The sequence below is a fragment of the Fusarium falciforme genome, chromosome 6, assembly GCF_026873545.1.
Source record: "Fusarium falciforme chromosome 6, complete sequence".
Lineage (NCBI taxonomy): Eukaryota > Fungi > Ascomycota > Sordariomycetes > Hypocreales > Nectriaceae > Fusarium > Fusarium falciforme.
The window spans coordinates 562647-577046 of NC_070549.1; the positions used below are offsets into that span (position 1 = coordinate 562647).

A 14400-nucleotide genomic window follows, 5' to 3' on the forward strand; every position below is an offset into this window, starting at 1 on the left:
CAATTGTGAAGAGCGAATTATTGGATTAAGGGATGGAGATCCATTTTCCATGGGGCCGCTTATCGAATTGAGCCGCGTTGAAGCCGGGCTGTTCTTTGATCTCAGCCTACCCTAGACCATCATGAGAGAAGAGTTGGGGATGAACTGTGCCATGTGAAGGCTTGATGCATTTCAATTTAAGCTTCTCTTGGTGGAATCTTAACTGCAAGAAGACATAAACCTGCATAGTTATATTCATTTGTCTCAAATACTTGTAGTTGCGCATTTCGCTGGGGTCTTTGAGGCCGATCTTAAGTTTGGTGATGCTCGCCAAAACAACATCGCCATATGCTTTACCACACAGTGCCCTTCACCATCATCACAACCACGATCACTCCGGATTGAAATGACAGAAAGCCAAAAAGAAACGAATGGCAAAAAGCATACAACAGTGAGGATTCCCCGGTCGTCACCGACCCGAGTACTAATTCACCGCTTCTCAGCTTGACTATGGGAGAGCGGACGGGATCCCGTATTTTCTAAGAGCTATGGTCGTATGTACCTGTTGCTGATGGGAATGGCTTCATGAACTCGTCGATTGAGAGCGCTCTATTCTAGTCAAATGCCATAACAAAATCGTCCTTTACCGGACTTGTCTAATAAAATGCCTCTATCTATTTGCCCTTTACCTGTCTTCTTCATCTTCAGCAATCCAGTAAGCCTCGACTTCTGCGATACATGTTCGTGCTGGAACAGTAACTGCAATTGGGAAACCACCATAGTCCGGGTCATCGTTGGGCATCATGAGGAACTCTCCACTCCTCGTCTCATCTCCGTTAAAGATTCTCAACGTCTGAAGTTTGCCCTCAGCGTCGACTTCCTTCTCCTCTGCCCACAGAATGCCAGCGAACGTCGCCTCCTTGCGTACACTCTCGAAGCGCACGTGGAAGCCCCGTCCGACAAGAAGGAACTTGGAGTCACCGAGATGGATCACCATACCGCCACCGGGGCCGGGCTTGCCAAAGACGAAGCAACGTTCGACAATGACCTTGATGTCGCCGAATACACGGGTCCATTGTTCGGGGAACTTGTCACAAGGCTCCTCGTCAAAGAAGAAGCCGAAACGATCTTCCGGAGCGGCGTTTAATAGGTATGATGACGTCTGAGCGAGAAGCTTGAATTCGCGACCGACAACTTCGGCGCCCGTGTCGATGCCAAACGGACTCGCTCCGAGGGCTCCGTATGTGGCATACGATAGCCAAACTCGTCGGGCGCCGTTCTCGTCTCGTCGCTGCTCGGGGATGAACAGAGGGTTGCCCTGCTCGGTGTAGTTTTTGCACACGGTCTCGTAATCGTGGAAGTACAAGTCGGGCGACAAAAAGTCGAGCGATGGGGTATTAAATCTCCAAATATCGAGAACATGTGGACAAGGGCCTCCTGAGGGATAGACACCAGGGTCGGCACCGCCTCCGACAACGATAGGAACCCCTCGCAAGTCTAGCTGGGAGGGGTCATCAAAGTTGAGCCATGTGTTTGTGTATAGTGGGATGGGGTATTCCTTCTTTCCAGCGGCAGCGACGCGACCGACAAAGGATGAAATGTGGTAGGCCATGAAGGCCTCGTTGGCAGAAGGACCAGCACCGAAGACCGAGTCCCATGAGTGCGATCCAGACTTGGGAGCATTGGGGAAACGCTTCTTGAATTGCGAGTGTGTCTCGACCTTGCCGAGATGCTCCAAAAGCTGGCTGGGAATGGGCTCCGCAAAGGCCTTCTCAGCTCTGCGGGATCGGTCTCGAGAGTCTCCCAGTAGTCCGGTCTCGTTCTCAACCTGCACCATGAGCACAGTGTTATGCTCTGAATCAACCTCAGAAAGATGTCGCATGAGGGCTGCGAATGCACGCGAGTCTGCTTGGCAGGCCTCCTCGCTCAGCGGAGTGACCATCTCGATGGTCCGCTTCACGCCACCAGCCTCAAGGCATTGGACGCGAGGGAATCTCTTGTGATCCTTCTTGACCCAACCTGGGGCATAAGTAGAGATGCCGTTTTTGTACGTGCCGAACCAGAGCAGCACGAGGTGCATGTCATGCTCACGGGCGCCCGCGAGCACGCGGTCAAGCTCGCTAAAGTCGAATTGACCCTCGCGAGGCTCAATGGTCTCCCATGTTACCGAACCAAGGAGGGTATTAATGTGATTCTCCTTCATATTCGGCCAGACCTTGCTCATAAACCTCGCCGAGCTCAGCGACGAGTTGTGCAGCTCGCCAGAGAGCATGAGGAAGGGCTTGCCCTTGACGATGAGCTGGATCTGGCCATTCTCGGATCGACGGAGGTGAGGAAGAGCGTGCTTGGCTTGAGTCGCGGGAATCTCGATTGCTGTCATGATGAACGATTGTGATTGACAGAAGATGCGTGGAGGATGGGGGATTGAGGTGGTTGTGCCATTGTGTCGGAGGGAGAGCTTCACAGTTGAAATAGCTACTGCGCGTGGCTCAGTAAGCAACACAATGGGTCAAAACCACGTCGATCATATGGTCTCAAGACCACATGAGACGAAGAAGTGGTTCAGACGTGTCATGACGGAGATTCTTCGTATGTAGGTCAAGCTCATGCGGAGAGCCGGCTCATGTCACTCCACCCATCCCCCAGCGCAAGGATCATCGGACTTTCTTCGCATATACCATCCGGCGAAATGTCGCATCTACACGATAATCGCTCTCTCGGCTCTTGTTTTCCATGCGGGGAATCTGCCGATGAACTCGTTGGATGCCGGGCCATGTGCCTCTTCGTTATTTCCTCGGCACTTTGGAGATCTCGTTTACGAAACAAGTCTTGATGTGGTATCCTTGTCGTATATTGACGCATCTCCTCCTTTGTCCAGCACGTGGGCGAAGAGACACCGGAATGGCAGTACGCCTCTAACTCCTCTCAAATACTCAACTTCACTAGACCTAGATTTAAATAAAAGTCATAATAAATTATCATAAAATGGATCAAATTTTATACATATCCTTAGGGGAGCATAAGCTAATACCTTCTACTTTCTCACCGGTGGACTGTCTACTACGCCAATCCCCTGCCAGCAGTCCAGATCGTCTAGTTTCCGTAGTAGTCGCTCGAGCTTGTTCCTGGCGACATCACTTGCATCAGTGCTCGAACCATTTCTCAGCTGAGTTTGTTCAAGATATGCAGCGCCAATGTCTCGGATCTTGGGGACCAAGCTGCTGCCGTTGGCGTCAAAGACGGCTTGTGGGAGATGGTATAGAACCTCTAGGAGATCATCCACGATCTTTTGGTGTTCTAGACCACTTGTCTCCGTTGGACCGAATTTTTGAAGAATATTTGATCGAATCTCGAGACTTGTTACAAAGAGATTTGCGATCTGCACATCGTGGCTCTGAGTGACGTTTGGTGGTCGAGACATGCCACCGCGCCATCGTAGCTCTGGTGGAAGGCCATTGATGACAGACTGGATTTTTCCTAGATACTTTGAGATTAAAGCAGGTGGATCATTGTTATTTCGAACTTGTTGAACCTCTGACCAGATGAAAAACAAGTCGATTAGGGAGTTGAGCCCCGGCACATAACTCGTGTCGTCCCCATGCCAGTGTGGCTCGTGATGCTCTGAAGGTGGTCGTGGCTCCATCTGATCATCAGACAAAGGAAGTGGTCGGGGAAAGTTTTCGATCCGGTCTTGAGAAAGCAAGCTCACAGACAACCTCCCCAGTATGTCGGCGCTGCTATAGATCGCTGTTAGTGAACGCACAGGGACGGTTAGATGAGAGTTATGGACGTACCATGAAGCGGCAAAGAGCAGCCAGAATAGCCGTCTTAGCAGCTGCTGTTCAGCCTCATCCAGTTCATGCATGCAGTAGTACGCCAGGTACCTAGCCCCCGTGGCTGCCTCATTCAAGGCGTGATAGGCACGCATATTGCTCGGCCCCAACTCGGACACTGCGCTTATAGCCATGCCCATGTTGTACATGGCAATGCACCAATCCAAGCAGAAAGACCCCTGAGCGAACTGGCTCTTCAGCAACCCGTGAGTATCCAGAAACTCGATGCAGTGTTCCACAGTCACAGACCCGTATTCCCCACGCGGAAACGTCGCCTTGGTCGCTGCACACACGCTTATGACTAGCCCGCAGAACATGGCGTCTCCGTCCGCCTCCCGGTTGTGGAGACGACGTAGGAACCGCCGACGGAGGAGGATCGGAGCAAGGGGGTGGATCTTGTCGAACCAGTCGTTGAGGAGGCGGGATATAACCGCATCGGTGGCAAAGGCCGAAAGCCAATGGCTTCGGAGGACCGATGGGGTATCAGATGGTGTCCCGGCGGCATGGTCTGAGAATCCGGGGCTCTGGAGCGGTGACTGAGGCTCATGATTTTGAGCTAAGGGCGTCAGCTGAACCCCAGGATCTGGGGACCCCATGGCGGTTGGGTGTAGCATCTGGCGGCGTTGGGCATGTCTGATCATGTTAGTCACTTTGAATTGGACATGTTGGTATGATGGCTGACTTGTTTGGAGGCCCTCGTTTTCTTCTTGGCCTTTGATGTGTGCAGTTGACATCAAGAAAGACACAGCCTTGACATCGTTGATGTCCTACATCATACACACACTGAAGTGCTGTTAGCTACGGTGAATCTGGAGAAGGGCGTTAAACTACGTACCCTGACTTTCCTAGATCGACAGACATCGCAAGCTTTCTGGTTCCGAGTCTTGTCGCCTGATGGAGTGGCCCTGCGGGGATGAGGCTCTCGCTCAGTTACGGGAGGCATCGGATGCTCCATGATTCACATCAACTTGCTCCGCCGGTATGGAAGCTCTGATGGAAGATGTGAAGCTATGCAAAACTCAAACATCCGAGGAGAATCCTCGGAGACATCGTACCGACTATATGGGCCGATCCGCAGAAATGTCGGATATACTCTACTCGTCCGCTTTGACCAGGAGGTGGCATCCATCCCCGCTAGACGAGTCAGTCTATCCAATTGAAGCCATCACCACGGTGGGTCAACCTCCTCAGCCCAGAGCCATGCCTATCCCGATCGGATTCTAGCCTCTGCTTGTCTGCTGTTGCAACCCTCCCCGTGACCTGCATGGCTCCATTTCTCCTGTCTTCCCCATGGGGATGGGACTTGACAGTCTGCCAAACGCGCGCCAATGAAAGAGTAGCCTCGGAAGCTTGATGGTGAGACTCGCGTGGGCAGAGTGGCCGTCATGGGTGAGAGAAGCCGGCTGTGAACTGTTGGCTGATGTCTTTGCAGGTTGGTGCGGGTCGAGTTACGCCATGGTCATGAGGATATAAGGTATCGAGATCCCCTGGATGTTGAGGCACGAACAGCCAACTTGGCCATCATACCGAGGCAACACAACAATAATCATCATTCTACTCCCGTCCTGAGAATCTGAGCTGCAACAATGGGCCAGAAAGAGACTCAGTCCGACGTGGTCGACCATGACTTCCCCCTAGAGGACCATGTTCCCCAAGGTTCAACCCTACCCTTCTGGAAGCAAACGGAGCTTCGAAAACTCTACGGCATGATGTTCTTCCTCTTCCTAGGTTCTACAACCCTAGGATATGATGGAAGTTTACTTAATGGACTTCAAACAATGGATTCTTGGCAGAATTGTACGTGTTTCGATGACAACGACGACCTTTGGTTAATGTTGAAATAGTCTTTGATCATCCCGTCGGTAGCCGACTCGGTATATTTGGCGCCATGCCCGGTTTCGGTGGTCTCTTCGTTCTCATATTCGCTCCTTATATCGCCGACGGACTTGGCCGAAAGAAGGGAACAGCAATCGGCTGCGTCTTTGTCGTTGCTGGAGCTCTTATGCAGTGCTTTCCCCAGAAGAACCACAGCTCTCGAGACGCTCTATATCTGATTGGCCGCTTTATTATGGGCTTTGGGTCGAATATCTCCAACGGAACTTGCCCGTTGTTGATCACCGAAGTTGCACACCCCAGACACCGCGGTCGCGTCACAACTATATATAACACGCTCTGGTATCTTGGAAGCATTGTAGCCGCATGGACTTGTTTCGGAACTCTCAAGAACCAGACTGGTAACCTCCAATGGGTTCTCCCTACCGGCCTCCAGTGCCTGATGCCCGGGATCCAACTCCTATCCATCTGGTTCGTCCCCGAGAGCCCCCGATGGCTCATCAGCAAGGGAAGAGAAGAGGAAGCACGCCAGGTGCTTGTCAAGTATCACGGAAACAACAACCCCGACGATGAGTTTGTGAGGTGGGAGTATGCCGAGATTCTCAACACTCTTAGGCTTGAGCGCGAGGCATCTGGCAACGGATGGTCTGAGCTTTGGCGAACGAAGGGTAACCGAAAGAGGTGTGCCTTGATCATTGCTACTGCCATCTTTTCTCAGTGCAGTGGTAATGGACTGGTGTCATACTATGTAAGTCACTTATCGACATTGTTGAGGCGACTGGCTAACCATTCTTTAGCTTGCTGCCATTCTTGAAACTATCGGCATTACCGAGTAAGTCAAGTAATAAAACGTCCAAGTCTGCTTATCTAACAAAAACAGTTCAACCACCCAATCCCTGATCAACGGCGGCCTCACAATCTGGTGCTGGCTCGTCTCCCTCTTCGCCGCCTTCTTCGTCGACCGAATCGGACGCCGCTTCCTCTTCCTCTTTGCAGGAGTAGGCATGCTCATATCCTTCAGCGTCTGGACAGCTTGCAGCGCTGTATACGCAAAGACCGAGTCTGCGTCAGCCGGTATTGCTGTTGTGGCCATGATCTTCCTCTTCTACGGTGTTGCAGGAGCGGCTTGGCCCGGCTTGACTGTTTCTTACACAGTTGAGATTCTGCCATATAGCATCAGAGCCAAGGGATTGACTCTGTGCTTCTGCTTTACTGCTTTGAGTGGTGTGTTCAACCAATGGGTGAACCCTCTTGGTCTTCAGCAGCTCGAGTGGCGCTTCTACTTTGTTTACATCGCTGTGTACGTATCAACTACTCTCTCTTCAGACAAATTTGCTAATATTTTTCACAGCTTGGTCATCGAGTGTTTGACTATCTACTTCTTCTTCGTCGAGACAAAGGGTCCTACTCTGGAGGAGATTGCGGTTCTGTTCGACGGCGACGATTCGGCCGCAGGTATCGCAAAGCTTCAGGCACAGGAGAAGTCGGTTCCCCTTACCAAGGAAGTCGAGCATGCGTGAAAAAGAGTCCATATGAGTTGAAAGAAGATAGATGGGGGATACTCTGTAGAGGAAGAGATATAATTTTGAGCGTAGACGCTCCGCATAGAATCTGCAACCCCCAGCGAGGAAGACTTGCTTCTATCGTATAATGATCCCTAAGTAGCCTGTGACCCAAATCTCAAGGGCCCAATGACTGCTCTCGAACCCTGAATTCCATAGTTAGAAGAGCCCATCACTCCCCAACACGAATCCTTTACATACATCTGAAGTCCCCCGGACGACACCCACATGCTCAAGGCGTAGGCATAGGCGTAGGCGTAGGCGTGGTGGCGTCCTCCAACCATGTTTCCATGTAGAGGTCCATAGTACTTATGTATGATGTCGTCGGCTTCATGTACTCGTACCCAGTTGCGTCGCAAGCTGATGTCGCCTTGGAGAATTTGGAGACTCCCTTGTCATGGCACCGGATAGGAGCCTGGAGTTGTTTCATCCACTGCCCGAGAGTGCAGTCCTCACACTCTATAGGGAAATTCGTGTCGCGACTAGTTCTCTATTCTGTTAATAGCTGATCGCAGAATTTCCCAGTGTCTCTGTTGACGATCAGCCGCCCTGTGCTAGACACATAAAGAATTGAATGAGATCCCCTACCGGTCTTTGTAGCAGTGGACGTCGTAGGCCACAATCATCAGATCAGTCTGATAGGTAGCTGATGGGCGAGTTAGTCAGACGAAGATCTTGACGACTCGGCGAAGGCACACTCACGCGCAAAAATCATATCACCGTAATGAAATGCAACCGAATCCTTTGTAGTATTGCAGGCTGCTTCGACCTTGGGCCTAAAGTTGACAAGTGCTTCGCGGCACGTTGGGATGCATATATGATCCAAATGCTCCTTTTCGGCAGGTTCAAACGCTCCCTCTCTACATCATTCTGATCAGATTGAACTGCCACGACAGTATGAAGTTGAAATTTACTCACGGGGTCGCTAGATACGCATCCAATAGAAATGAGCATTCTGTGACAGTTGTGTTGAGCATCTTAAAACAACCATCGGTGAGGTTAAAAATCTCGAAAGGATACAGCACGTGCTCAAGCTGTTGAGCAGAGACGATGAGAGGGTAGGTCAACATGGCCATGCCAACTTCGAAGAGAAGATATGGCTTCATTATGGATAGAATGGTATAGAGGAGAAGGACATGACTTGTTGCTTGTTGTGGGCAGAGATGATGGTCATATATGGGCATTCACACACCACTAAGGCAAACCTGCCTAACGTGCTGAAAGCCAAATTTAAACTCTACAGAAGGCCGAGGCTCAGAATAAAGAGTTTTACAAGGTCCGTGGCGCCGAGAATCCCGTGGACTGCATAATTAGGTGTCAACATGCCATGGCTCGGAGTAACTCATGATGTAGTTCTGCGTGGCGCTGACGGACGGCTTATGAAGCTTAGAGGCAAAAAGAGAAGGGAGTTTCTCACATATTAGAATTTCCTATATATGTGATATGAAGCTATGATGCGAATATCGCGCGTGCTTCGCCCTTTTGCCCATCGGTCTCTGAGGCTAGCTCTCCTTAGCAAACCCTCATCAGCATCTCTTCACTTAATCACATAATAATATCCTCAAAGTGAGATGGAAAAAAGTGTAAAGTATGGAATAACTTTTAAAAGTTTATTCTAACTGTTGATAAAATTATAACAAGGCTTTGACATGCTGATATAAGCTTAAACGTTAAACCCACTTCACTTGAGATGTCAACCGTGTTCTCTTCTGGACTTGATAAGCACGACATCCCCTCGATTTCCCATCTGTCCCCAAACACCTCCAGTCAGTCAATATGCGACCTATTCCTCGCCCGGCCTGGATGGCCAATTATCTCAGCACCATTCCCGCCGTCATCTCTAGTATTCGACAACACCCTCCTGGAGTTGAACCCACACTGGATAGCATTCCTCAGCTCAATTGGGCTATGCTGAAGACGAGCCACTTTCCTGCATAATTCAGCACATGCAGAAAGACGGATTTTGAAGCTGGGGCTTCGTCTTGTATCGCTGTGCGTATGCCAACGGCTCGCAGTGGGAGAGCCTTGCCGCTATAATTGGGAATCACGTCCAGGTTCACACCGTTTCTAGACAAAGCTTGGGGTTGTACGCAATATCATTTTCCTTGTTGCTAAATTCAGTTTTAGTTAGTTGCGATCCAACCGGTCACTGTTCACTTTGGAACCGAGTGATGCCCAGAGTCTGAAACCCCTCCTCAGCCTCACACAGATGAGGTAAGTCGCACGAAGCAACGTTCACAGCCTGATTTCAGAAGGCACCAATAGTCAGCCGAGAAATGGCGAAATTTTCCGCCGTAGCTCACGTGAGGCATTCACAGAGGAGCTGCCTTGGAACACCATACCCGTTTATATATTTCCCCATTCTAGAAGTCTCAGCCTACCTACAGGCGCCTGCATTAACAGCCCCAACGCCAGAGACAAGCCTATATCTTCTCATTTGATCAATACTATACTGCATCACCCCGTCTTCTCGAACTGTGCCACTATGATCGCAGTATTACGGCCCCCATTCCCCTCGCTTTCTGCCGATAACTCCATTTCCAGCGGGGGTGCGGGTCACGTTTATGCCATCGGCCAGCATCTCGTTCTCAAATGCCCAATCGTTCTCGACAACCCTCACCCAACACAAGTGGCAATGATGGAGGAGAGTCAAACTCAGATCGACTGTGAAAAGGCGATCTACAAGGTCTTGATGGAGGACCGGCATCCCCATATTGTCCATGCCGTCTTATGCGTCCCTGGAGGTATCTTTATGCATCGCCAAGCCATGACCCTTAAAGCTCGCTTGAAGAACCCCGGTATTCCTCAAGATTTAAAGAACCGATGGATGAAGCAGCTCTCGAGCGCGCTATCCTGGCTTGAGCATCTCGGTTTCGCCCACGGGGACCTCAGACCTGCCAATATCTTTCTGAGCACAGAAGAAGACATCAGGCTAGGTGATTTTGACTGCACAGTCAAGATTGGGGAGAAGCTGAAGGCTGGAGGCGGTTCTTACGGAAAACTGTACGAAAACTACCAGTTCCCTGACGCCGGCCCAATGACCGAACAGTACTCTCTTGGGTCTTGTATCTTCACTATCCAGTTTGGCCATGAGCCCTGGCACGAGATCGATGAGCCTCAGAAGATCCTCAAGCTCATCAGGAATGAGTTTCCCGACGCTTCAGGGGACGGGGTATTTGGCGAAATCATTCAAAAGTGTTGGTTTGGAAAGTACGATTCGATGCGTGAGGTTGAACAAGACATTCTCAGCCGGCTGGGCTTAAAGGAGGCGGAGAATGACTGCTCGGGTATCGATGAAGAGTTTTCGTCGATGCTAGTAGCTGAATGCAAGGCGTTCCTTGAGAAGGAATTAAGAAAGCCATAGCAGACTAAAATTATGAGGAGGATGCAATTTTAGCCTCTTTGGCCATTGTAATTTGACCCCAGCCAGACAAGCCATCTGCGGAGGGCGAATTGGTGAGAGCCGTGCCTATGGAGTATTGGGGTATAATATAAAGATTTTAATTGTGATCTCCTGCATCAGGAGGCCCGACGTAGTTCTCGTAACCCCAGACCCAGTACCAGATGCCCGAAATTGCAGTCGCCGCGACAAAAACCACAGGGGCGTAGTTGACAGTGGTTTGATCCACAGGAAGCACCGAGGGCATGCAAAAGAGAGGGAGAGCGAGCAGGGACCAAGCTACAAGACGAGGTGAGCTGGCGAACTTGTGCGAGATGGGAACAGAGAGGTACACACCGATAGCGACGACATTTGTAAAGACGCCAAAGTTTCCAAGATAAAACGAACCTTTTTTAACTTGCTTCCGACCGGTAAACAAGCTGATACCGATAGGCGTAGCATATGCTGCTGTTAAACAGATGACACCCACACCACCAAAGGCGTTGAACGCAGCAGAAGATCCGAAATAGATGAAGCCGAGCAGAATTTCGCAGACCATTGCCAACATCATGGCGTTCAGGGGGAGATCGAGGCTCTTGTTAACCTTGGACCACCAAACCGCTCCTGGGATACCGCCATCGCGGGCAAAGGACCACACGCAGCGAGACGTTGCTGTCGTACAACTAATGCCACACAAAACAGACAAAACCATGAGTGGGAAGAGCAGGCCGAAAGCACCGCCTGAAGATCCTACAGCTGATTTGATGATGTAGGGAACAGGTTGTGCAAGAGCAAGTAGTTCGCTAATGTCTGGCATAACGAAGACAATGGGGATCAAGAAAAGCAGCCCAGCGCAGAGGTTGATGACAATGGTAGCGACCATGGCCTTGGGTACTTGTGTTTCTGGCTTTCGAACTTCTTCGCACATCCTACAAGCCACGATTAGCTAAATATCAGAAAGCAATGGGACTGCACCCACGAAATGATCATGCCAGTTGATGAGGTGGCATAGGCGGCATGAAGAAGGCCAACACAAAATGACCATCCGTCTGGCCAACCTGAGTTGTTTTCGAAGTGGGTAAAGACCCAGCTAGGATCGCGGCGACCGTTTTTAGACAGGGCGAGGATAGTAGAGACTATGGCAATCACACCAGCAAATGTCCAGAAGATGGCTGCGGTCTGCTGAGCGTCAGCTGTGCCTGCTAGGCAGTTGTAGGAGAGTTTGGCCTACGTCGAGAATGGGAAGCCATCGGTTACCGAGGGCAGAAACTGCGTTGCAGAGCAGAGTTATGCCGATGAAAAGGAGGATTGTCTTATATGGTTCGTCCCCAAACACAGGCTCACCAGTCTTAGTCTCAAAGACGTTGATGCAGGAAATAATAAAGGTTGTGCTACCAAAGGTGACGGATAGCGTGATGGTGATGTTGCCGACGACATAGAGCCAGCCACAGATCCAACTAGCGACACGGCGCCATCTTGCGGGAGCGATGATGAAAGCTTGGTAGTAGACCCCTAGGAGAGATATAAGATTGGGACACCAGAAACAATGATCACGACATACCTCCTGCAGTAGGATACACACTAGTGATCTCGCCAAGAGATGCAGCAACGCACAAGATAATCAGAGACACTGCAAGCCACCCCCAGATAATGTTGACAGGTCCTCCTCCAATGATTGGATAGGTTACCGTCGTGGACAAGCCCCATGGGATCGAAGCCAGCACAAACGACATGAACGCCACCTGCAGCGTGGATCGGTTCCTGTTCAGCTCTGGTTTGTACCCAAGATTGGCCAAAAGATCGTCGGCTGTATTCTCTTCCACCACGTCCGGTGGGAACGCCGCCTTTTGTTCCTTCTCGCTCGTTTCGGACGCCATGGTGCAAGTGATGCTCTCTTTCGGGCTGTCTCTGGTCAATGGTTCCGGATCCAAGTCGAATGACGAATGCAGGAAGTTGGCAAACCTGCATAAGCCCCTCGCTTAGTGTTAAATAAAGAAGAAGAGTCCTTTGTTCGGGGCGTGGGAGTAACGAAAAAGAGAGACAAGTAGGTTATGTGTAATGGTGAAAAAGGGATCGAGGTCGGCCATTGCATGTCCGAGTGAAAACTCTTCCCATATCGGAAAAGCAGCCGACCGTGACGTAAGAAGAACCCATGGGTCTCATGTTTCATTGAGGACTATCTACTGCTCCTTGGAGGGTTGGCAGAGGAGAAGTTGAGCATCTTGGGAGGAGTCGGTATAAGATACTATAATGGGAGTAGTGGCAGCCGATACCCCACAGAGCAGGCCCTTCAGCGCTAACCTAATACAGTAATTCCAAAGAACGGCCGGGGTCAATTGCCTTTCTCGTCCTCTTGAGAGTGATCATTGGGCAGACCACGTAGTTCGGGGTGGCTTGCTATCAACGGCTAGAAGACAGATCTAAGAAGGCACTGCATTTCAACGTCTATTCTCTGCCCCTGATGGGGTGGTTCCAGAAACTAGGCGCTTCGAGAAAATATTCGGACATTGGAGACTCCGCAAAGATCCATCTTGGGGGATTTCGCAAAGATCTAGAGCTTATTGGCTGATGATAACATAGTAGATCTCACCCGGACCAGCCCAGGGCACTCTATCGAGAGCTCGAGTGCCTGACCACTAAGCCAGTGAAAGAACGGCGGAGACTACTTGAAAGTTAGCATATCCGTCTCTATACTGGAATTTGACGGTCTTAAAAGAGCAACCGTTTTATCCCAAGCTTGATTTGTAACAAATTTTCTCATCGGCGACTGATGTAGGCAAAGTGTCCGAACCTGACAAATGTCCCCGATATTCACCCCGGAGAGAAACCAGGATCGTGAATAATTCGCCTTGCCTCCGCACTTCGGGGACCATAGAAAGAAGTATCCGTTAATCTCCATTGACCAACAAGGTTCCGTCGAGTTAAGAGATATAAAGGACACATTGAAAGAAAGGGAGTAGGAAATGTTTTGGACAACACAGCCAGCAACCGAATCAATACACACATAGCACATACATACATCACAAAGCACAGAACCACCACCATCATGACCGCACCTCTTGAACTGTTTGTTCTCCCCTGGGGAGTTTATCCTCGTCGAATTCTCCTCTACCTCTCTGAGAAAGGCATCCTCTCGTCGCCACTCATCAAAATCACCCCCGTCACCATCACCCAGCAAGGCATGTCCACTCCCGAAGGGAAGCCTCCGGGAACTGTCCCCATGCTTAAACTCCCCGACGGAACATTCATCAAGCAATCCGTCGCTATTCTCGAGTATTTCGAGGATATCTGCGCCGACCCTCAGAATGACTGGCAGAAAGAACTAGCCAAGGGGGCAAAGTCCAGCATGCGCGGAGAGACACCTGAACAAAAGGCGCGGATCCGCGACATGCTTTGTCTTTCAGATGAAGCATGCAGTCAGTTTGGATTCGCTTGTCACAAGGGAACGGCGCTTTTTACCGTGATGGAAACCACCAATGCTCTGACGGCCAAATTGTCCCTTGAGTATTGCAAGAAGAACCTGAGACTCTTGAGCCACTACTACGAGGGGGATGATCTGGAAGATGGTCGGCAGGTCACCATTGCGGATTGCGTCTTGTACTCGATGCTGCACTTTGCAAAGGATCTATACGGCCTTCATTTGGTGGACGATTTGCCCAATCTGCAACGGTTCTATGGAGCGTTTGAAAAGAGGGAGAGTGCTCAAGTCAAGGAGGATCACTTCCCTCAGGAAATGAAAGAGCTGGCGTGTCAATGGCTTCCAGTTGAGTAAACTATAACTTAGAAGTCGTACTGCTCGGGCCCTCGGCATCGA

General features: G+C 50.5%; 6 protein-coding genes and 1 pseudogene across 7 annotated transcripts, besides 1 other annotated feature; 3 read left to right on the top strand and 4 right to left on the bottom strand.

The window, feature by feature from the left end:
* Nucleotides 1–664: 664 nt before the first annotated feature.
* Nucleotides 665–2359, bottom strand: NCS54_00770600 (Hypothetical protein; the record flags this gene model as incomplete). Its single annotated transcript, XM_053153120.1, has 1 exon — nucleotides 665–2359. The coding sequence occupies one exon, from the start codon at nucleotides 2357–2359 to the stop codon at nucleotides 665–667; it is 1695 nt and encodes a 564-aa protein (XP_053009095.1).
* A 654-nt stretch (nucleotides 2360–3013) lies between these two features.
* Nucleotides 3014–4755, bottom strand: NCS54_00770700 (Hypothetical protein; the record flags this gene model as incomplete). The annotated part of the gene is made up of 4 exons (XM_053153121.1): nucleotides 3014–3716; nucleotides 3774–4445; nucleotides 4495–4595; nucleotides 4648–4755. 4 exons carry the CDS (start codon nucleotides 4753–4755, stop codon nucleotides 3014–3016), a joined length of 1584 nt encoding a protein of 527 aa, XP_053009096.1.
* A 643-nt stretch (nucleotides 4756–5398) lies between these two features.
* On the top strand, nucleotides 5399–7165 carry NCS54_00770800 (Hypothetical protein; the record flags this gene model as incomplete). Its single annotated transcript, XM_053153122.1, has 5 exons — nucleotides 5399–5609; nucleotides 5657–6393; nucleotides 6443–6477; nucleotides 6526–6945; nucleotides 6997–7165. 5 exons carry the CDS (start codon nucleotides 5399–5401, stop codon nucleotides 7163–7165), a joined length of 1572 nt encoding a protein of 523 aa, XP_053009097.1.
* A 274-nt stretch (nucleotides 7166–7439) lies between these two features.
* On the bottom strand, nucleotides 7440–8313 carry NCS54_00770900 (Hypothetical protein; the record flags this gene model as incomplete). Its single annotated transcript, XM_053153123.1, has 4 exons — nucleotides 7440–7689; nucleotides 7796–7853; nucleotides 7910–8067; nucleotides 8126–8313. 4 exons carry the CDS (start codon nucleotides 8311–8313, stop codon nucleotides 7440–7442), a joined length of 654 nt encoding a protein of 217 aa, XP_053009098.1.
* A 1379-nt stretch (nucleotides 8314–9692) lies between these two features.
* NCS54_00771000 (Protein kinase domain-containing protein) lies at nucleotides 9693–10571 on the top strand (the record flags this gene model as incomplete). The annotated part of the gene is made up of 1 exon (XM_053153124.1): nucleotides 9693–10571. One exon carries the CDS (start codon nucleotides 9693–9695, stop codon nucleotides 10569–10571), a length of 879 nt encoding a protein of 292 aa, XP_053009099.1.
* A 136-nt stretch (nucleotides 10572–10707) lies between these two features.
* On the bottom strand, nucleotides 10708–12547 carry NCS54_00771100 (annotated as a pseudogene). Its single transcript has 4 exons — nucleotides 12148–12547; nucleotides 11818–12098; nucleotides 11566–11765; nucleotides 10708–11515 (listed from the first exon to the last, which is right to left on the bottom strand).
* Nucleotides 10708–12547: a sequence feature.
* A 1085-nt stretch (nucleotides 12548–13632) lies between these two features.
* NCS54_00771200 (Hypothetical protein) lies at nucleotides 13633–14358 on the top strand (the record flags this gene model as incomplete). The annotated part of the gene is made up of 1 exon (XM_053153125.1): nucleotides 13633–14358. The coding sequence occupies one exon, from the start codon at nucleotides 13633–13635 to the stop codon at nucleotides 14356–14358; it is 726 nt and encodes a 241-aa protein (XP_053009100.1).
* Between the last annotated feature and the right edge of the window lie 42 nt (nucleotides 14359–14400).